The sequence below is a fragment of the Zootoca vivipara genome, chromosome 10 (assembly GCF_965207765.1).
Source record: "Zootoca vivipara chromosome 10, rZooViv2.hap1.1, whole genome shotgun sequence".
Classification (NCBI taxonomy): Eukaryota; Metazoa; Chordata; class Lepidosauria; order Squamata; family Lacertidae; genus Zootoca; species Zootoca vivipara.
The window spans coordinates 45,762,426-45,785,473 of record NC_142593.1 but is presented as its reverse complement, the minus strand read 5'-3'; the positions used below and the strand labels follow the sequence as shown (position 1 = coordinate 45,785,473).

The following is a 23,048-nucleotide window of genomic DNA, read 5'->3' as shown; positions in this document are numbered from 1 at the left end:
AACAGCGAGAACAACTGTTTGAAATGGCACTTAAAACCAGAAAAAGGCACACTTAAAATGTCCTAAGCTCCAGTAAAAGGTGACATAGATAAATGCTCTGAGATTCTTCTCTGCATGCCACCTCCAAGGGAGGTTGGAAGTGCAAGAACAGGCCTTTTCTGTTGTGGTCCCCTTTCTTTAAAATTCCCTCTCCAAGGAGGCCTGCTTGGTGCCAACTTTGTCATTGTTTTGATGCCAAACAAAGCTGCCCCCCCCCCAGCAGTGATCAGTTGTTTGTGTTGTTTTGGTGTTCCATCTAAGATGGGGCTGGGGTGGTTATGTTATGGTACTGTATTTTTTAATATGTTTTCAGCATGTGTATGTGGTGTTATTCTGTTTTTACTTTATGTAAATCCCAGTGCAAAAAATCCTGAAGGGAAGTGATACATAAATTTAATAAACTTAACCTCTGAGGAAGATCTTAGTTAATTGGGCAGAAAAAAAATGCAAGTATGTGACATTTCTTCAAACAGATACTTGATGGACCATATATACATATATTTATTTCATAAAAATTATACATCGCTTGATTGTAGAAAACCTCAAAGCAGTTTACAAAAGATTAAGATCAAGAAAAATTCATAACCATACAACTTTAAAACATTCAAAAGTTAAAATAATAAAACAAATTAAAATTACCTCAACTTTTCTTTTAGGCATATAAGTTCATTATATAAGACCTACAGTTCCCAATGTTGCTGAATGCAGTTAAAATGTTCCCCATATTGTTGGTCCTAAGAGTTCAAAGGATGGTGTGTTTTACACACACACACACACACACACACACACACACACCCTACGACAGATACGCTGGTGTTTTTGCCTAGCCGTTGAGCATTTTAAAGCTGGTGACAGTATGTTCACAGCATTGTGGATAACTTTTCAACTCCCACCTTATTTATTGTAGTTGGCTAATTGCTTAGGATGGGCTCCAAAGGAGCTTCACACTTGAGTTATTTGGTTTGTCCATTTCTAGGCAAAAGTTTAGCATAATATTTTAATGTGCAGACAGTCTGTCTATTCCACAGGGGTAATAATGGACATTCCTACTCATCTCAATGGACTAGTCATGCATTTTGGGAACAGAATGACGGTGGTATATTTTTTCCAGCCTTACATTATAAGTATTTTAAAACGAAGCCATTTAAAATAAATTATTTTACAATCTTGGAAGTTTTGTATGCCAATGTGAGTTGGAAGAGTGACCGAAAAAAATAGTTTCTAGCCAGCTTTAGGACAGATAACAGCAGCATTGAAATGTTAGTTGTATGAAAGTGCTGTTAGTTAAATTAATTATTCTTGGGCGCATCTGTTTGATTTAAAGGTATTGTCTACTCTGGAAGCAGTGCTGTTAACCACTTAAGAACAATTACTGCCCCTTACAAGATAATGTCAAACACGGATGGCATGCTGTGGCCAGTTGGATTAGAACCCCCATCATGCCAGACCTTGGGCCTTGTGGGTGGGGCTGATTGGAGCTGCAGTCCATCAACTGGAGGGCCACAATATCACCATTGCTGATGTAAAAGGTGCTGTTGAGAGGTCTTATTGGCTGACTGGAGAGACCAGCTGGTTCATAATTGCTAATGTATACGGCCCATGTCACTGTGGTGTCCGGCCATGCCATTTTAGGGCACCCTAGCACATTATTATTATTACAGTGGAACCTCGGTTTATGAACACCTCGGTTTATGAATTTTCAGTTTATGAACGCCGCGGACCCATCTGGAACGGATTAATTCACTTTCCATTACTTTTAATGGGAAAGTTCGCTTCAGTTTATGAACGCTTCAGTTTATGAACAGACTTCCGGAACCAATTACACCCATGTTTCAGTTTATGAACGCTTCAGTTTAAGTACTTCGCGGACCCGTCTGGAACGGATTAATCCACTTTCCATTACTTTCAATGGAAAAGTTCGCTTCAGTTTATGAACGGTTACTCCGTGGACCGTCTGGAATGGATTAATCCACTTTCCATTACTTTCAATGGGAAAGTTCGCTTCAGTTTATGAACGCTTCAGTTTATGAACAGACTTCCGGAACCAATTGTGTTCATAAACCGAGGTACCACTGTATTATTATTATTATTATTATTATTATTATTATTATTAAAATTAATTTATTTATATATTATTTATATTTATATAAATATAATATATTATTATTTATATATACATACTTACATACATACATATCCCACCCATCTGGCTGGGTTTCCCCAGCCACTCTGGGTGGTTCCCAACAGAATATTATTACAGTGGTACCTCATGTTATGTACCGTCCCCCTTACCGGGTTACGAGCTCCGCTAACCCGGAAGCAGATGCTCCCAGTTGCGAACTCTGCCCCAGGATGCGAGCGGAAGTCACATGCCGGCAGCAGCGGGAGGCACCGTTAGCGAAGGCGCGCCTCATGTTACGAGCAGTTTCGGGCTACAGACAGACCTCCGGAACAGATTAAGTTCATAACCGGAGGTACCACTGTATTAACAACAATAATAAAGCGATAAGACACCAAACATTGAGAACTTCCCTAAACAGGGCCGCCTTCAGATGTCTTCTAAAAATCAGTTAGTTGTTTATTTCCTTGACATCTGATGGGAGGGTGTCCCCATGTTCTTGGGAGCTGTAAACACGGACACACAGTTGACTTGAATGGGGAGTGAATGAGGGAGAGGGTTGGACATTAGAGGGTATTAGAGGACCCCAAGCCACAGATGTGTCAGTTTCACACTAGAAGGGTCCGCAAGCTCACATTCCCTTCTGGAATAAATTCTACTCTATCCAGAAGAGAAAGAGTTAAGGGCAGGGGGAACAGTAGGGGTTCTGGGTGCCCAGAGAGCTGCTGCTGAGCTTGGATTGGGTCCTCTGGGGGCACAGGAAGGAAAGAGTGGGACTTACTACTACCTTCACGCAGAGCAGAGAGAGTTGTTTATTTGTATAAATGAATATACCTGTCCTCTTCCTGAATTGCTCAGAGCACAGTCCATGTGATTATCTCATTCTATGCTCACCGCAAACCTGTGAGATAAGATGCTCTCACAGACAGAAGCTTCTCAAAGGCCGTGCAACGATCTTAATGGCTGATTGGGGACTTGAATCTAAATTTCCCACTTCTGGACCAAACCCTTTGGTCATCTTACTACACTAGCTCTAGGATTATGCCATGGCAGGGCCTGACTGGATTTTCATCTGTGTTACAGCATGTCTTAGCACCTTTTAGGTACAATGTTTTATTTGCTTTCATTCATAACTTGCCCATTCCGCGGACATTTAGGAGTTCGGTTTTTTAAGAACCTGAATGTGTAGTATGTAAAGGTGAGGGCTGGGTACATTTCCTATCACAAAATTGCTATGAAATGTTAGGTACTTTCAGGTTTTTTCACCCCCTTGTAACCACTACTGCAGTATTAAATAGTGAAATACTATCATACTGGTATGCTTGCTTATGATTTTAATGCTGCAGTTTCTCTGAGGAGCATTAAATTCTGCGGCTAATGTATGAAATGATTGTATGCAGTGTTAGTGAACATTTTAGTGCTCCTCAGACTTCCATAATCCATTGAAGCTCATTGTGCTCCCTGGAAGACTACTCCAAGACGTTGGGGGATTTCCCTAAGCACAAGGGACTGCAGTGGGCAGGAATAATAATAAAAATAATAATAATAATCTATTATTTATACCCCGCCCATCTGGCTGGGTTTCCCCAGCCACTCTGGGCGGCTTCCAACAGAAAAATAAAATCCAATAATCTATTACACATTAAAAGCCTCCCTAAACAGGGCTGCCTTCAAATGTCTTCTAAAAATCTGGTTGTTGTTTTTCTCTTTGACATCTGATGGGAATGTGTTCCACAGGGCGGGTGGCACTACCAAGAAGGCCCTCTGCTTGGTTCCCTGCAACTTGGCTTCTCACAACGAGGGAACCGCCAGAAGGCCCTCTGTGCTGGACCTCAGTGTCCGGGCAGAATGATGGGGGTGGAGACGCTCATTCAGGTATACTGGACCGAGGCCATTTAGGGCTTTAAAGGTCAGCACCAACACTTTGAATTGTGCTCAGAAACACCAGCCCATCTTGGAACATGCCTAAGGTGTTTCCAGGCATGCACAGCTCTCTTGGATCCCTGCCTATAAAAACAGTATTTAAATACAGAATTCATTTATTGCCCTCCTGTTCACCCAAGGAAAGTTCAACGTGTGTATATGTGTATGTGTGTATATAAAGCAGAATGTCAATTCTTGATCATCACTGTCAAAATTGTCTCTTTACGTGTTCTGAGTCTTTGGCGCTTATCTCACTGCACGGGCAGCCAAGTGCAGCAAATCAGAACAGTATTCTTCAAACAGGCCCCACCACATTGCCTCATCACCACTGGAGCAGAAAGCAAAATTGGCACTTGTGAGGCAAGCGTGTAAAGCCGAAATGTTTTCTTAGCAGCAGTTGTTGCTGACAGTTTTATGTCTTTCCGATCCATGGTGGAGCCCTAAACTAGACATCTTAAACCATCAAACCAGTGCCAGATAAGCCGTAGTGCTAATGGGGTTTGGTTTTCTTTTAGAAAAACAAATGACTTATCAAAGACAGTAGGTATAGCCTGTTTGGGATCAGTAGAGCAGTCAAATGTGACAAAGTTCTCTGCTCCTAAGCTTCAAAGGGCCTGTATGTTCAGCCCCACAAAGTTCAGGATTGTCATTGGGCCAAAGGTCTAGTGCTGCCTTCTCCGGACAAGCATTCCTTCTTCCTTTGGTTTGGTCCGATCCCTGTTTTGTCTGGCAATGGCAACTTGGGTGCTATTTTTTGAGGTAGAGGAAGGCTTTTAGGGAGAGCTGGTATACTGTTAATCTCCATTTCACAAATCCTTCCACAAAATTGTCATCCTCTCATAGCATCTTAGCACTGTGCCCCCTCTGTGCTTGAAATACAGGCTGATCCATACATAACACTAAACCATGGTTTGCTTAACAGATCACCAGTTAACCACGAGCTGTCCATAGGCAATAAAAGAAACCATGGTGCCTTTCTTCTTAGTCTGGTTTCTTTTTCAGCTGCTCATGCCTGTAGCCTTTGTAGTTTGAGTATCTGGGGTGGGGTGGCCCAACAAACCATGGTTAAGGAAGGCGCTGAGTATGCATGTAAAATCAAACCATAGGAAAACAAACAAAGGTTTGTAACCCAATAAACTATGGCTTCAGATCACGTTTTTTTGGCAGTGAAGATGCTGGGCAAGGCACATAACACATTATATGCCAACCAGTCCCCTGAAATCTGCAGAAAACTTAAAGGAGGGAATTTGATTACTGTTGGATATCTCTGCCAGAGAGCATAGGTGCTTGTGTTGCTGGCAAGCAGAACAAAATAAACACCTAACGCAAAGACTTTTTCACCTGGCTGGAAAGGCTCCTTAAATTAAAAATGTATTCTGTTGTTTCCAACTGTATATGCATACATACCTCCACAAGTCAGCTATATTACTACCTTAAGGCTGCAACCCTATATCCACTTTTCAGGGTGTTCCCCACAGGACCTAATTCTGTGCAGATTGCTCCGTAAGAGTGGTATACTACCCCCCCCCTTTACTGATAAATCTTGCGACAGTATAGTCCAATTTCAGTCCAAGTTTTCATAGTTATCTCCCGCTCTCCTCTCTTTGGCTTGGTTATCTTTCACTACTGGAACATTTCAGCCAATACTGACAGCAGGATGCAAGAGTGAGCAAATTTCATAATCCCTTTCCATCAAATTTAGATGTTAAGGCCATCTGTAACGGAAAGGAGTCAAATAGAACAAACATGCTTTCTCCAAAATGCGGACTACTGCAGCTGAGAAAAGCCTCAGGCCTTTGCTTCTTGGCTCATAGCCTAAGGCAAGTGTGGCTGTCGTATGACATCACCAGTAGTTTTTAAACAAAAAACAAAACAAACAAACAAACAACGAAAAACAAACGAGTTTAGTACAGACTTCAGCCAAATATGAATGGACACATTTTTTAAAAAATTAATCGTTTAAAAGCCAGCTAATCCTCTAAAACTTATTTAAGCAGTTGACAAGTTCTGCATGCATGACTACAACTATTAGTTAGGTTTATAAATTCAGCGAATTCTCAATTTATTTCTCATTGTAGAGATTTAACAGATTATCCTGTTTCAAATTCTTGCTGTATATTTTTTTAATGTGAGTACAGTGGAACCTCGGTTTACGAATTTTCGGTTTACGAACGCCGCGGACCCATCTGGAACGGATTAATTCACTTTCCATTACTTTCAATGGGAAAGTTCGCTTCAGTTTATGAACGCTTCAGTTTATGAACAGACTTCCGGAACCAATTACACCCATGCTTTGGGTTAAGTACGCTTCAGGTTGAGTACTCCGCGGACCCGTCTGGAACGGATTAATCCACTTTCCATTACTTTCAGTGGGAAAGTTCGCTTCAGTTTATGAACAGACTTCCGGAACCAATTGTGTTCATAAACCGAGGTACCACTGTAGTCTAGACTCTTGAGCTCTGGGTGATGTTTTCTTTTTAGGGTTGACTTTGCCACCAGATTCTCCCAGATGTCAGCCTTAAACAATACTGGGCTGGACAGACAAGGAAAGAGAAAATGAGCACAAGACTCATTCCTGTAGCAGCATTCTATATCCCAGTATTAAATGTGAACTGATCATGTGTCGTTTGTTAAACCAATTGCTCTTTAAAATTACTGAAGCTAGTTTTTTTTAGTTTAATGAAAAATGTCAGTCTTCACTCTTAAAATCATTTTTTTTCCTGCAATGCTAGGTGATGTTTAACAAGAGTTCTTGCCTCTGCTATAGAACTATGAAGGGTTAGTAGTGCTCTGCAGATGTTGTAGGACTCCTTAACTCCAATAATCCTGGCTGTTGACTTTGAGCTAGCTGGGATTGATCAGTGTTGGAGGCCAAGAATATCTGGAGGGATACCCCAGAGAAAACCAGTGGCAAGTTATAGTAGATACTATGACCTAGTTTTCACAAACGGGGAGAGATCGACCTGTGCATGGACTGTTCCAATTCAGATTGGAAGTGGGACTTCAGTGATCAGCATGCACTTCCACTCTCTTCTCTCCCCCTCCCCAAATCTCTGCATTTTGTAAACCGTCAAGATAGCTGGAAGAGTTAGCGAAAGCCTTTTTCCTGACTTGCTAGTTTTCTGCATTCAGGGATTCAAAAAGAGAGAGTAAAACATCTCTCTGCCCATCTGTGAGAACTAAGTCTCTGTTAATTCGATTACAAAAGGTCCCGCCTTGCCAGTAGGAGTCAAATTACAGAAAGTCCTTCCTGAGACAAGGCAGTAAAAGAGAGAACTATTCCCTTTGGGAATGTAATGATGAAGCATAAAATGCCCTGCGTTTTACAGGCATGTCAGTCCAATAAAAGGTATCATCTTGCTTGTTTTACAAGCTTATCCTTCTGTGGGAGCCATACATCTCTTGAGACCCTTTTATACAATGAAGGCCAAACTGTTTGGTATTTTAACACGGAGCCACTTTAGCATTCAAATAACTTAACTTCCACTGATGGGTGCCGCTCACATGGGATGAAAATGCTGTTGGACCATACATGAAGGAAGTGGCAAAAGTCAATACAGTGGGATATTTTTAATTGGTTTTACCCTTCCAGCAGCAGCTTCCTGCATGTAATGTCCAGAAGGTCTTCTGGGGTAGCTTTTTGAAGTGTGCCAGGGGGATATTGTCCCTTAGATCAGCTTTCTCCGAGCTGGTGCTCTTCAGATACTTTGGACTGCAGCCCCATAAGCCCTAGCTAGCACAACTATGGCTCTGGTAGCAAGCTAATAGACACAGATGGGCACAGAACCTATGCTCTGTTGTAGCGTATGATGCCTGTTCAACTCCCTTTCTAAAACATGGCAGGAGAATCACAAAAATCCAATACATTCCGCATAGAGAAGCATGTGCATATTGCTTGCATAGCGGGTTAGATCAGGTACAGCAAAGGTACAATATTTTTTTCTCTTAAACAGCTGGGTAGTATTCAGAAACTAGCTAGCAAAGTGTTTGGGGTTGTTTCTGGATTCCGCCTTAGTTAAACTGGGAAACACTCGTGGCTGGGGCTGCTTCAAGATGAAGCAGAATTGATACTGGTGCAACTGCCATTGTTGTAATAGCTACACACTCTGTCAGCAGTTAGTACCGTACCTCCTTCCTGCAAATCGGGGTGGAGAACCCTTTTGACCTGGAGGGCCGCATTTCCTTCCGGGCAACCATTCGAGGGCCACATGCTAATTGCAGTAGGCTAGTTGTGACACACACTTAACACATTTCTCCCTGTCCTCCATCCACACGAGCAAAAGACATTACCAAAGGGCACATTATAGCCAGGCAAAAACACAAAGCAAGTCCAGAGAAGGGTGTGGCCTGAGAGAGTTCTGAGGACCAGAGACAGATGCCTGGAGATGCCTGCTTAGCCCCCAGCAATGAAGCTCCCTTTTGCTCCTTTTAGGAGCTGGAATTGTCCTCATTCACAATCCCCAGAATATTAGATCTATATTAGGAAACAGTCAATGCATGTATGTTTGAAAGACAACAGTAGTGTCTTATATACTATGAGAGGAAATGGTAAAAGGACACTTTTTATATAAATAATTTTTAAAATTTTACAGAAAAACACAACACTTTAAACACAAAATATGCAAACAAAAATAACAAGAAAAAACAACATTACAAAAATAACAATAACAAACACAAAAATCAAAATACCACGATCCTTTTCCTTTAACATTGTAAGAGGGGACTTCCTCGAGTTCCCTCTATCTGCGGTTCATTTCTCCTTTATCTTTAGCAATTTCCAATTCATTGTTTAAAACTCCTTACAGTTTCAAATCTCTCATACATCAATTTACTTCACATAATTCTCAAACCCACAGTTTCTATAAACTTCTAAATCTAATCTCAATATACAATTTTACCATATTATTTTAAATAAACTTTAAAACCTTTCCACTCTTCTTCTGTCGCTTCTTCTCCCCGGTCGCATATTCTCCCGGTCATCTCAGCCAGTTCCATGTACTCCATCATTTTCATTTGCCAATCGTCCACTATTGGTAATTCTTGGGTCTTCCAGTTCTTGGCTAATAATACTCTTGCCGCCGTTGTAGCATACATAAAAAAATTAACATTTTTCTTGGGAATCTCTTTTCCAACTATACCCAATAGAAAGGATTCTGGTTTCTTAATAAATGTGTTTTTCAACACTCTCTTTAGTTCATTATAAATCTTCTCCCAGAAATCCCTTACTAGTGGGCAAGTCCACCACATATGATACAAAGATCCTTCCTCTTTCTTACATTTCCAACATTTATTATCCCGATTATGATAGATCTTAGCTAGTTTTACTGGTGTACCATCTATACATCATTTTCATTATATTTTCTCTTAAAAGATTACACACAGTAAATTTCAAATTCTGTTTCCATAATTTTTCCCAATCTTCCATCAAAATATTATGTCCCACATCCTTTGCCTACGATATCAATACATTCTTTTTGTTTGTTCATCTTTCGTATGCCACTCAAGCAATAACTTATACATTCCGGAAAGTATTTTTGTTTTTGGTTCTAACAATTCTGTTTCCAACTTTGACTTCTCTGATTGAAAAAAAGGACACTTTTAAACCACTGGAAAAGCACAAGAATAATTTGCTGTAAGGAAATCTGTAATAGCATTCTGATAATAGAATTTTACACTGCATCTTCAGGTATAGCTAATACGTACTGTGTCTGAGTTCCAAATTCACAGAGCCGCAAACTAACAAGTGGGGCCAGAGGGTTAACTAAATGTTTTGTGCTGGTTTATGCAAAACACTATAAATCTTCCTCCAGTTGATTTTGTACAAGAAGGAAAATCTGATTGCAGAAGTGTCTCGGATCCTGTGACTTGCTTTTAATTACAGTGCTTACAATTCTGACTCAGCTCATTCGTCTCTTGGGTGCAGTTGAAATTCAAACATCAGCTGCCTCATTTACAGCATTATTACAGACACTATTACAGAACTCCCAAGTAAAAAGGAAGTAAAGCAAGCATTTCACTCTTCCTAACACACTGCTATAGGCTTAAATGGAGTACAGATTCAAGACTGTAATTTATTTGTTTTCCCCTCCTGTAATTTATTTGTTGTTTAAATTTATGACTCCTTTCACATAAGACATCAGGAAGTGATATACAGTATAATAATGTATGTAAAAAAGATGATTGATAGATAGATAGATAGATAGATAGATAGATAGATAGATAGATAGATAGATAGATAGATAGATATTTAAAACAATTGCATACATTAAACTTTTTCTAGAAAACACTTAAAAACACTTGGAAACAACTATAGCACATACTGGTACATAAAATCAATTTTAATCCAAAACAATATCCAGTTGGGATGGAGATTTTACCAAGTTAGTTGAAAGAGGAAAATCTTGGGGTTTGCCAACAGAGCCAGCCAAAATCTGTAGAACCTTTTTAGGTAATTAATAATAGTGTTCATGCAATAAGTATTTGTACTGAGTATAATTACACCATTAAAGCAAAGCCATTAAAGCAAAGCAGCCTGGGACTGGAAGAATAAGAACTCTACCTAAAACAGATATACTGGGGAAACCCAGCCAGGTGGGAGGGTTATTAATAATAAATTATTATATTATTATATATACTTCAAACATTTCCAGAAGATTCTTGCATGAGTGCCCAGTTGTAAACACATATTAGGCTCCTATTACTCCAAATTTTGAAGAATCTTTGATAGGATAGCAAACGCTGTTCTCTAATGTCGCTTTTTTTTTTAACAAGCATGTTTTAGCTGACCTGATTATGCACGTAAATATTTTCTGGGAGAATATTAATAGAGAACTATTTCCCACAATATGTTTTTATTGAATTTTCATATTAACAAATACAAGAGAGAGAGAACAAATTTCTCGAATATACACAAACAAAAGTAAACAGAAATCATTGGGATCTAGGAATTCATCCATTTTATGTCTATTTCATTATTGTTATATATTATGTCTAAATTAATTTACTTTGCTGTAAGCAAATGAACCATATTTAGCATTCAAACAAACTAGAAAGGAAGTCAAAATTGGGGAAAGGTAGGATTGTTGGCCAAATGGTTTAGAAATTGGCAATATGATATGCCTACAGCAGTGTTTCTCAACCTTTTTTGGGCCACGGCACACTTGTTCCGTGAAAAAAATCACGAGGCACACCACCATTAAAAAAGTTTAAAAAATTAACTCTGTGCCGCCCTATATTATAATTATGACTGTAAGAAACACTTGCCAAATATTGCTTTCCGGCGGGTCAGCGCTGCCGAGTTCTTAAAAGATCCGGGTTTCTGATCCACCCCGCCGTCCCGTATCTTACCCTGTGCGTGTTCTCGGACTTGTGAGAGGACGATTTGGTCTTTATGCCTCCGTGAATTAGCAACAAACTACCTTTTGAATGATGGAGATTGAATATTTTAAAAGTAGCTACTTGAAGTCAGCTCGATTTTCCAAAAAAGAGACACACATGCGGCACTATTAGCTGCTGGGGGCTGCCATCTTGGCTAAAGGATTCTGGGATGATCCTGTCACGTGAGGCATGGGGAAAATGGAAATAATGAAAGCTGATTGGTCTGTGGAAACTAGAAGGGGCGAAGAAATAGGACGCCCAGGGAGGTGGAGTTTGCAGCTGCAAAATCACCCTTCTCGTCGCCGCACGTCGCGGCACACCAGCCAGCATCTCGCAGCACACTAGTGTGCCGCGGAACAGCGCTTGAGAAACGCTGGCCTACAGAGTCCCTTTGGTCCAAAGTGGGACTCTTATAACAGAATGCCTTAAAAGGCTCCAAAGTCGTATTAGATTTAATTTAGGCTTCCCAGTTAGAATAAGATTGTATTTTATGCTCCCTTATTAAATAAGTTATGTGGCTTTTACAATTTAAAGTGTTACCCTAAATTTGGAAGCCCCTTTTCCATCTGGCACAAGATCATGATTAGTGGTGCATATTGTATTTCCAAATGGTATGCTTGCTTACTACTGCTGGTTTAGGAATTTCCTATCTTGCAGAGGAAAAAAGGATCCCTTGGAAGGGGGGGGGGTTGTTTTAGACTTTTATTTGCCACCCAAACAGCAGTTGCTGTGGAAGTATGTAGTATGGTGTAGAAGTAAGTAAGTAAATGAACATTGGTTTCTACGCATGTAATTTACTGAGTCTTTGCAGCCTAAGGGTCTTGTGCACCTCTTGAGTCTTACCTGAAGATAAAGATAGGTGAAATGTGATAAAATAAAAGGGAAGCTTCCCCTAAAACTGGGTATTGTCCTGGGTTTCAGAACTAAAAAATTACTAACCAAGAGCTAATGTTATTTTTCAGAGCGTTGTCCGTTGTCTCTGGCATCCTAAACTGAACCAAATCATGGTTGGTACAGGGAATGGATTGGCTAAAGTATACTATGACCCCTTCAAGAGTCAAAGGTATTTAATTAATTGCATATGAACCTTATTTCTTAAAATGTATAAATGCTTGTTTAGAGGTGAGATTTCTTTGAATTCACTGTTTCTTCTTAAAAAGCGAGGACCGGGGAATGGCAGCTTATGTTTTCCTGTTTTCCTTTTTTTGTATATTTATTTATTCAGTTTTACATATAAAGGAAAACCAACAGTCCCGGATGACTGGGAGTCGTGGTCAAAAAGATAATTACAAGTCATTTTCAGTAGTTTGTGTTTTCAAACGAGCCGTGTTTCTCATTGGAACTTAGTATTGCCTCTTTTTAAATTTCTGGAATCCTGTTTCTGAAATGTTGCATCGCTGACACATTGTGCCTGCTCCAATTCAATGATCCCAACTTTATAAACTATGGTTTATTAAGCTGAGAATGAGCATCGTGCGCATGCATTCCCTATGCACTCCTCCTGTCTCAAGCTGGCTTCAGTGCTTGTATCTTGGTTACTTTAAACAAGAGTTTTCCGTTATGAAATTGGAAACTGTGGTTTAATCTTGGACTCCAAACCATGATACGAAACCAGGATGTTTACAGTCTGATGCTGTCTCTAAGGAGGCCCTCCTGGAGACCTCATTGCTATCATTTAGGCGCCAGACAAAAATTCCTGTTTTCCCAAGCTTTTAAGAGCTGCTAATGTGAGCATTGAGAAAAAAAAAATCTTAGAGCTGTTTTGATTTTCCTGTCTAAATAGGATGCTGCTGTTTTAGTTTGCCGTATTAGTTTGTATGCTTTATTTAATTATTTTTATCATTACTCTTTATTTTTTTATTTTTTTATTAGTATCTTGCAACTCTGTTGGCCACCATGGGAACATGCATTTATGTTGAAGGTGCAGGGTATAAATTACGTAAATAGATTTCCATGAGTTACAAAAGAATTGCAAGAGGGTGCAAAGCATTTTGATACACTCTCAAATTCTCTTCTTAATATTTAACTAAATAAACTTATTCAGTGGAATCAGGCTAAGGAGCAGGTGCTCTCAGTTTGCATGTTTCTGATCTACATAGGCAGCTGTGCTCTTACTCAAGAAGACATTAAACAAACATGGGCAAATTCCTGTTCTTTCCCACTGTTTTGGCAGCCTCTTCTTATTAGCTCTGCATCAAAAGGGCAGTAAATGTGAAGGTGAAAAATAGAAGATTCAGTTGATTCCCCCCCCCCACCCTACTACTCTTTCCTCCTTTTAGTGTAAATTTTTAATATCCTCCCTGATCCTGGACAGAAAGGTCTGCTTGCAAAGCCTTACTGACATCCCTTAGTCCTGTCCCCTCTAGCAACCACAAAAATACGTTTTTATTTGCCCATATGCTGCTTTGCAACCCAGACTGCCAAAAAATGTTTTCTCCAGCATAATGGACAGCCCCCTTTAACGACCTGAACTTTATGGGTCGAAAGAAACCTGTTTCCACTATAAGCCTGACTGAAGGTACAAATATAACTCAACTTCATAGCCTCTAACGTTGTCTCAGATACTTCTATTTCAGTGTATCTGAAGAAGTGTGCATGCACACGAAAGCTCATACCAAAATAAAAAACTTAGTTGGTCTTTAAGGTGCTGCTAGAAGGAATTTTTTTGTTTGTTTGTTTCGACTACGTCAGACCAACACGGCTACCTACCTGTAACGTTGTCTCACATATGTGACTCTGCAAGCCAGACACCCAGCCATCGTTTGTTCTTACGAGGATTATATATCGTTCTACATTAGGGATAGGACACTTGTGGCCCTCCAGTGTTGCTGGTGCTCAACAATTCCCATCAGCCCCAGCTGATGGCCAAAGGTCAGGGATGGTGAGCACATCCAAACAGCCACAGATCCTGAGAGTATCTGCCTAGACCAGTTATCAAGACATTTATGAGAGTTGATGCACCATGTTGAATCATATAACTTTTAAGACAGGGATTAAACACACACACACACACACACACAGAGAGAGAGAGAGAGAGAGAGAGAGAGAGAGAGAGAGAGAGAGAGAGAGAGAGAGATGCTACAACTAATAATAAGATGACTGCACATCCATGTGTTTATATGGAGGAAGGGAGAGATGAAAAGGAACAGAGTGTTGATAGTTGCTTTACCCTGGCCGTTCTCCACCTGCAGTGGGATGAGCCTATAGGAGGAGATTCAAGAGGGTTCTGGGCAGACAGACGACCTCAAAATACTGATTTAAGATCAGAGCACAATTCATTTTGTGACAAAAAAAATTGCCACTCATATTTAGGAGGGGTGACTCCCAGTGGGGACTTGTTTCCAAGTAAACGTATATAAAATTGTCCTTAGAAACAGCTTTTGAACTTCGCCAGCACTTCTTTTCAACTCTTTTCATGCAAGTTCTTGTACTATTATTCTTTTTTAATCCTTTCTAGGGGAGCAAAATTGTGTGTTGTAAAGACGAAAAGAAAAGAAAGGCAGGCTGGGACCCTCACACAGGATTACATTATAACACGTAAGTAACTGTTTATTTATATACATAATTTTAACTCTCTGTACATTATGGCTCAGGGCCCTTCTTTAAAACTAGAATCCTGCCAATCAGCAGGAAGGAGTCAGGGACGACTTAAATTGGCCACACTCCTCCTCGAAACCCTTTAGCTTTTAAAGGGGGCTCTGCTCATTTGGTCCCAATGACAGAACTAAACAACAGAGCGGAGCAGCAACTTGGCCTGATGTTCTTCAGTCTTTTAGAGAAGTGGTGATGGCTGTGCTATGCGCCCCATTCTCTAAGTGGGACTTAACCCCACCAGCAAAAGTGTATTGCCACTCTAGCAAAGTAAATTGTAAGTGGGAATCTCAGTTTTGCATCCTCTGGCTACTTAAGATGCATCATTTTCACCTGTGGGGATGAGGCATTGATTTTTCAAGGAGAGGCATTTTACTTCATTATTCCTTAAGAAGCCGTCGTTCCACATATGGAAATGGTTTTTATAGTTAACCTCAAATGTTTTATGCAAAATTGTGTAGCATGCCACTTGCCAGCAAAAGTTTGACTTTCCATGCTTCACGTAAAGTGCAGATGTAAGAAAGAACTGTTTATTCCTAAGGTTCTGAAGCCACCCAAAGCCAGAATGTACTTTTATTAAGGGCAATAAACTTAACAAAAGCTGAATTAGGCTGCATTGGCAACACTTGCGTATCAGATTTGTGCCCATGCATAACTATTCTGAGCGTTCCTGAACGCAAACACCAGAGCTTTCTATCCCTTCATCTATGCAAGCAAGAGGAATTATCAAAGTTCAAGGGCATATTCCATCCAGACCAAAGCCCTCAAGGACAGCATGGAGTAGGGCTAATAAAAGCTGGAGCCTGGGGAGAAGGGGTATGGCCTGGGATGGGGCTGTTGCTAGGGAGAGTCTTAAAGGGCAGATAGAGAGTCCCCAGGCCTGAAGTTTCCACTCCTGAATTATGGGGAGATGTGGAGAACCAAACACTAAGGCTGCTGTAATGTCTGGCTTTATTTTCTTTTAACTAACCATTTTACTTGCACCTGAGCATACCTGCCAAGTTTGTATATACAATTCCCAAGCCATGTATGATTGTCCGTGCACAGGTGAGGAATCTGTGGCACTAGACTACAGCTCCTATTTTCCTATCCTCTTGCTGCTAAACTACAGCTCCTATCATCTCTGGGCTTTTGACTACGGTGGCTCAGGCTGGTGAAAGTTGTTCGAGGTCATCTGGAGGGCCATCAGTCCCTTCCACGACTTCTTTAAATTCACTTTCTCTTAAGTAAAAAATAAATAAATTATTATTTTAGCTCATGCACTTCCGATGTTTCGCGAGCCACGCCAGCGGAGTACGAGAAAGCAGCTGGAAAAGGATAGACTGGATCCCATGAAATCTCACAAACCTGAACCTCCAGTTGCAGGACCAGGTAACCAGAATTTCTACAATTTGTAAGCAAAACATTGCTAAGGCCATTTGTGTGTTTCTTTGCAGAAGACTGAATCAGCCCTATAGCTCTGTGATAGGCTTGTAGATGCTGATGCAACTTCTCATTTGCGTGGATGCACAGTTGTACCTTGGAAGTCGAACGGAATCCATTCTGGAAGTCCGTTTGACTTCAAAAACGTTTGGAAACCAAAGTGCGGCTTCTGATTGGCTGCAGGAAGCTCCTGCAGCCAATCGGAAGCCACGGAAGCCCTGTCAGACGTTTGGCTTCCAAAAGTAGTTCACAAACCTGAACTGTCCCTTCTGGGTTTGCGGCGTTCAGGAGTTAAAATGTTTGACTGCTAAGCTGTTCGGAAACCAAGGTACGGCTGTAGTTTTTCCTTCATCTTTTCTGTTTGCTCTTTTTTTTTCTTCCCTTGCCACTTCACACATCTGTTCATTATCTCCTATATTAGGTCGTGGTGGTCGTGTTGGAACTCATGGCGGGACTCTGTCTTCATACATAGTCAAGAATATTGCACTGGATAAAACCGATGATAGCAACCCCCGGGAGGCCATTTTACGGCACGCAAAGGAAGCGGAGGAGAGCCCGTACTGGGTTGCTCCAGCATATTCTAAGTAAGGAGACTTTCTTAAGTGTGTGTGGGGGGGTGGGGTTTAAAATCCATATACAGATATGTCTTAAAGCCCTGGTGAACTTGAACATAAGCAGAAGACCTGTTTAACAACACTATTCTCTGCCTCTATTTTTGGAGTGTTGCCACTAATGTAGGAAATGGATAGGATGTCAGCTTTTTTTAAAAAAAAGGAAACCTAGTTTCTAACCCGTTTGAATGCTGCATGAGTAAAATAGAATTAGAGCTTTTTAAAAAATTTCTGGTTTTTTTTAGTACTATGTATATAAACCATTTACGTATGTTATTTAATTTTTGCATAAACTTGCCATTACTTTTGCAGATACGGGGATGTTGCAGAAATTAGGATGTTTGTGTTTTTCTCTCGGAACCGTGTACCACACCATGCTCACAAACCACTGCATGGTTTTTACAGAAGCATGAATGACCAGTTGAATGAATTGGCTGCTTGTAAATTATTTCTGCCCTCTGTGACGTGACCAGCAATCTCTTTGTAAAAAAACAATGAGTTTTGCATTTGCTAGATTTCAGCAAGAATATGCTTTGCTTAGCCTTCTACGATGCCAGGTGCATAGCTAGTTCTGTATAAATAAATAATATATACGAATGTTTACTTAGAAACACCTCAGACTAGGATTCCCCTTTAAGTCCCTTTTTCATGGGTTCATCCCAAGGCACTGCTGCAATATTTAAAAGCCAGCACCAGTATGGCCCGGACCAATCAAATGACTCCTTACCAGTTAACCCGCCACTCAGCTTGACCCTGATTGGGTGATAGAACTCATCCAACTGTTGCCACCTATAGTGTGGTGCAGCTGTTAACTTTATAACAGTTGTGGGCTGAGCCCTACACTGTTCATGTAAAGAGTTAAAGGGCACTTACGAAAACCATTGCAATGGAAGCTGTTCATAAGGCCCAATTATACTTTTCTTCGTGATGCAGCTATTTCCTCTTGACTCTCCTTGAGTGCACCCTTAACAAACTACAGTTCTCCGAATCTTGCGGGGGTGAAAATATGCTTAAAATGTACGGTGTGTACGCCACCTATATTTTGGTAGTTTTATTGTGCCTGCTTCATTTCAAAATGTGTGGATTCTATTGGTATTTTTGATTAAATTTTTTTTACTATTTATGTAAAGCACTTGGACTAAGATGATGAGGCAGTCCGTACATTTTGTTAAACAGAAATAACAAGTCCCCTCACTCAAGAACTAAGCTAGCAGATAACTCTAGCTTCAGTTATATACTCTCCTAAACCGAGTCGCCATGTATAGGATTGCACAGTTAATGAATAAGACTCTGAAGGGCAATTTGATTGACTTAGTAAGACTTTGTGTTTCCAGTAGTGGGGAACCGCTCACTTGCTCCAACAGACAGGACTTTGCAAGTAAGACTTGTATCTGCCATCCACTGTGTGAGAAAAAGCCTCTCCCAGTTCAAGTCTTGCCTAGCTACAAGGGGCAGGCTGCCTCTAAGGACATTGCTGGCGCAGCTACTGTTTCTTACGGGGGAGATAAAATGTACCAATGCCTTAATTTTCTTCTTGTTAAGAACGTAATTTGCACTTCCCCTTATCTGAAAAGCCGTGCGTCCATTTCATTCCATCGCATTAATAGAGATCCCTAGTGTGTGTTTGGTGTCGCAGCTTCCTCGGTGATTAGATTTCATCCTTGACACCTGCAGTGTAACGAACATGAAAGTTTTAAAACGCAGAAGTAATTCAGAAGGCTCACTGTGCCCGGCGGGTGGCTCACATTACGGTTTCTTGTTAGGAGCGTAGCTGGGCGAGAAGTGGACAGGAGGCAAGTTGAGCACATTGCTCATGCACACATCAGATAGCAACATTGGGCGGGTGTGTGCGCGCGTGCTGCTGTTGGGACAATAACCAGCAGATAGGATCTGCAGCCTTGTTGCAGGAAAAAACTACCATGATTTCTGCATTGCAGAGCTTGTTTTAGGAGAAATCAAAAGAAAATCAAACCAGAGTAATTAATCTCTCTGGTGTCCAGGTTATACAAATGACATGCAAAGAAAAGTGTAAGCAAACTTTCTTATGGTCTTTCTTACTCACTTTTTCAGCTGTTGTGGGTATTCACCAAGCCCCACTTATTAATGGAGAAGACTTGAAATCCCACAGTGAAGACTTTGAATTAAGCCCAGGTGCAAAAATATTAAGCGGTGTGAGACAGTGGTGTAGGACTGATTCTCTTGTGATCTACTCCTCCCAGCCCTCCCACAACTGAACCAAGCTGGTGAATTACAATTGGGGGGGGGGGAATCCATTTTGGGGATCATTAGTAATGGGGTCAAAAAAAACCCCAGCCAATATCAAAATGCCTTCATGTTAATCTATGGTGCAACCACACTTGGAATATTGTACACAGTTTTTGGTTGCATCTCAAAAAGGATATTGTTTAGCACAAAGTGAGGAGAAGGGGTGGGGCAGCAGTGAGCCATCTCACAGCTTCTTCCAAATCTGTTAAATGTGTTTGAGAGATCCCTGCAATTTAGATTTGCGCCGACCCTTAATGAGAAAGCATTATCAGATTTTAAGGAATTTTTATCCATACCTTTTTAATTGCCTTATGTTTTGCTCGTTTCTTAAAGTTTAGGCAGGGCACTAATAGTTCTACTTTTGTCGTTTCTGTTAGAAATTATTTGTGAATTCTGGGGGGGAAATCCCCTTCCCCCTGATTCATAGCAGTAGCGCCAGGCAATGACTGTATCAAATTATTGAGCCATGGCTTTAATTGGCAAAGGCTCCCCTGTAGGCTCACTGCCAAGAAAATTGCGGTTTACCCTTGCATATTAACTCACAAGTAGCATAAGCAATGTTTCTTCACATGGTCAGACCACTTGCCTGCCGCACATTTTTTCTTCTTTGTGAATGAATGCTAAACCAAGTGAGTAAGTATACATGGCCATAACCTATGGCTTTGAAACTGCCCTAAGGCATCTGATCTGATTTCATCCTCTGAAATACTAGAGGAAGATGTGTGCCTTCTCTCACTCAGGTGTGATATATCCTGCTGAAGCATTGCTCACATTTTCCATCTATGGCAGGCCAAAAAAGTAGGCAGCTTGGACCAACTCATTCTTAGAAGTCTCGGCTAACAAGAATTGCAGTTCGATGTGTTTTGGAACCTAAGTTCCTTTTTCAGGAGCAATCACTCAAGTCCTATGGAGTTGAAGAAGCAGCTTGCACGAATACTGCTCCTGATCTGGCACCATGAGAACAATTTTTTGCATTCTTTTTGGTTTGCCTCCCTCCTTTTCTTTTTTGTTTGGGTGGAGGTGGCAGCAGGGTTGGTATCAGTGGTAGATAATCAGTGCCCTTGGTGTAGAGGCCAAGGAGGAGGGGGAGGAAGAAGCTGCTCTAAAACGAGTCAGATTATAGTCCAGCCAAAAGCTTTCTGTGCTGGCTCTTAGAGGTCATGAGTGGACATAATCTGGCAAGATTGCACATCCTCTGCCCTGCCTAAGAGTTCTGATATTTATCCTCCGTGCAGCAGTCTTTTGCACAGATTGCATCCCGCAAAATAGTCTGCAGCCAGAAGCTTCCTTCCATGCCTGGGCAGGCCTTGCTGTATCAAAGTGAAGGTCATTTATTACTGGGCTCAATATGTCAAGTGGGCTACAGTGCTTCCCCCCCCCCTTTTTAATCGCAGCACTTAGATACTTAGTTGTTCAAAAGCGGCAAGTGGTGAGTTCAGGGTGTGGTCCTTATCAAATCTGTTTGGCAAAAGCAGTCCTTAGCAAGAGAGAAAAGCACAGTCTCGGGCTCTTACTGTCCTTACAGCCTGCCAAGGTAACTGAAACGTCTTAGTACTTTATGTCCTTCTGATGTTGTAAAAATACTACTGCGCAAAAGCCAAAACAACACTAGCTTGCCTTTTATTAATTACATGCTGGAGTGTATTCAGCAATGATGCAGTTTTGTAGTGACATTCTGCGCTGCTTGGAGTTTCTTGACCACATTTTTAAGTGTAAAAATTAACTAAGCGCTGATTAAAATGGAAAATGTTTGTGGAATCAAAATATTTAAAAAATAGTTTGCTGAGCATGTAATGTTTTCGCTGTTGTTGTTTTTAAACACCCAGTGGTGACTTGATGTGAATTTGTATTCTATGCTGGCAGTGTCTTGGTCCAACTTCCAATCCATTGAGTTTGCGTGCTGGATGCAATATGTGTTCATATGAAAATAGTTGTTTTCATTTTCCAGCAGCTGTCAAAACACAGTGCAATTAATGAGCAAATGCCATGAGACTTGTGCACTGTTTCTAATGTGCACCTTTAATGTGTATTTCCTTCCCTTCTCTTACCTGCATTCCACCTGGAAAGTCAACAGAGTTCAGCAGGCGAGGAGTAGAAACTTCTCATTCAACCAGTAGCGCCGATAGAGCGCTTCTGCGCATGTGCGAAGTGCGCAGCTCGCTTCTGCGCATGCGCACGCAGCGGAACCCGGAAGTAAACACTTCCGGGTCCGCGGAGTACTTAAACTGAAAGTACTCAAACTGAAGCGTACTTAACCCGAGGTATGACTGTAGGTGATTGGCTGTCTGAGACCACCAGATTTCCAAGAGGACTCCAATCGGTGTTTTGTCATGACCCTAGAGTTAGATTCCCCCTCGCTTGGGGGTGAAGGACTCCCGAATAAGAAGGGGAATTGTGAGGAGGGGCACTTCCACAAGATGAGCCTGTGGTACCAATGCCACTCCAGTTTCCCATCCCTGGCTGAGATAGTGAACAAACTTTAAAGAGCTGTCCCACAAAAATAAAAACCCTGGAAGACTGGGAAAATACCAGAGACTACAGTGCAATTAAATAACTTGAATGTGATACAGAATTGAAATGGGACAGGTTGCCCCGATCACACCACACAGTACTGAAAAGATCTTTGTTGGTTTGCAGCTCGTTTCCAGACTCCATTCAAAGCACTAGTTTTGGCCTCTGAAGCCCTGCATGGGTAAACACAAAGTTGTTAATTTCTGCAGAGCTCCTTTTTAATCGTCATTCTTCTTTAATGTCTTTTTAGGACCCAGCCAAAAGCAGTTTTTGCAGAAGTAGAATCAGACGAAGATGAAACAGATGACAAGCCAGAGTGGAAAAAGCGTAAAATTTGAAGAATTTAAATTGGAAGAGGATTTGGTTTCTTTTTCCTTATGCAAGAGCAGATTCCAGCAAGCAAAATTGCTTTCGCGCACAGGGCTATTTTCACCAATGTGAAAGACTATAATTGCCATAAAGTGAAATAGATTTGTTTAGCATTACATTTGCATTTTGTGTTGTGCTGAGTTCATAAATAAAAGCTTATTTTTAAACTATGATTTCTTTAAAAGCCTATGTGGTGTTTTTTTTATATATAAAAATACTAGAGTAGATAATGCCTGTCTTTAAAAAAAAAATGGGTGCTATAATTTTTTTCGTACCCTCATGTGACTTTTCAGGTAGTGTGACATATCGCCTGAAGGCTACAGGGTACTTGTCATAGTGATAGTATCAGCTAAGTTGCAATCTTATACACACTTATCTGAGATAAAATCCCATTAATGGGGCTTGCCTTTGAGTAGATATGTATAGGATTACACTCCATATTTGTTTTCAATAACCTTATTTCACACATATGCTTTTATTTATTCTAATGCATATAAAATGCGTGTCAGAATTGTACAGAATATTGTGTCATTGACAAATGTGTTTATTATCAACTCTCTATATCAGAAGTAAATATTTCTCCAATAGAAATGTATATTTTCATTTTCTATGTGCAGCATATATTGTATCAGACCTATTAATTATTACTCTGTACCAGGAGGCAATAACATCTTTTCTGTGTATGCATTGCTTATATTTGGTGCATGGCTTTGTCTCATACACACACACACACACACACACACACACACACAGAGAGAGAGAGAGAGAGAGAGAGAGAGAGAGAGAGAGAGAGAGAGAGAGAGAGAAGTTTTGAGGTGTGA

At 40.7% G+C, this 23,048-nt stretch overlaps 1 protein-coding gene across 1 annotated transcript in view; it reads left to right on the top strand.

Moving 5' to 3' along the window:
* Positions 1–22,400, top strand: part of WDR70 (WD repeat domain 70) — a 113,957-nt gene extending 91,557 nt beyond the window's left edge. The window contains exons 14-18 of the mRNA XM_035100358.3: positions 12,421–12,521; positions 14,916–14,995; positions 16,304–16,420; positions 16,893–17,055; positions 22,109–22,400. Of these exons, the coding sequence (XP_034956249.3) occupies positions 12,421–12,521; positions 14,916–14,995; positions 16,304–16,420; positions 16,893–17,055; positions 22,109–22,196 (549 nt within the window). The 3' untranslated portion in view covers positions 22,197–22,400. The remainder of the gene's footprint in view (positions 1–12,420; positions 12,522–14,915; positions 14,996–16,303; positions 16,421–16,892; positions 17,056–22,108) is intronic.
* The last annotated feature ends 648 nt before the right edge of the window (positions 22,401–23,048 follow it).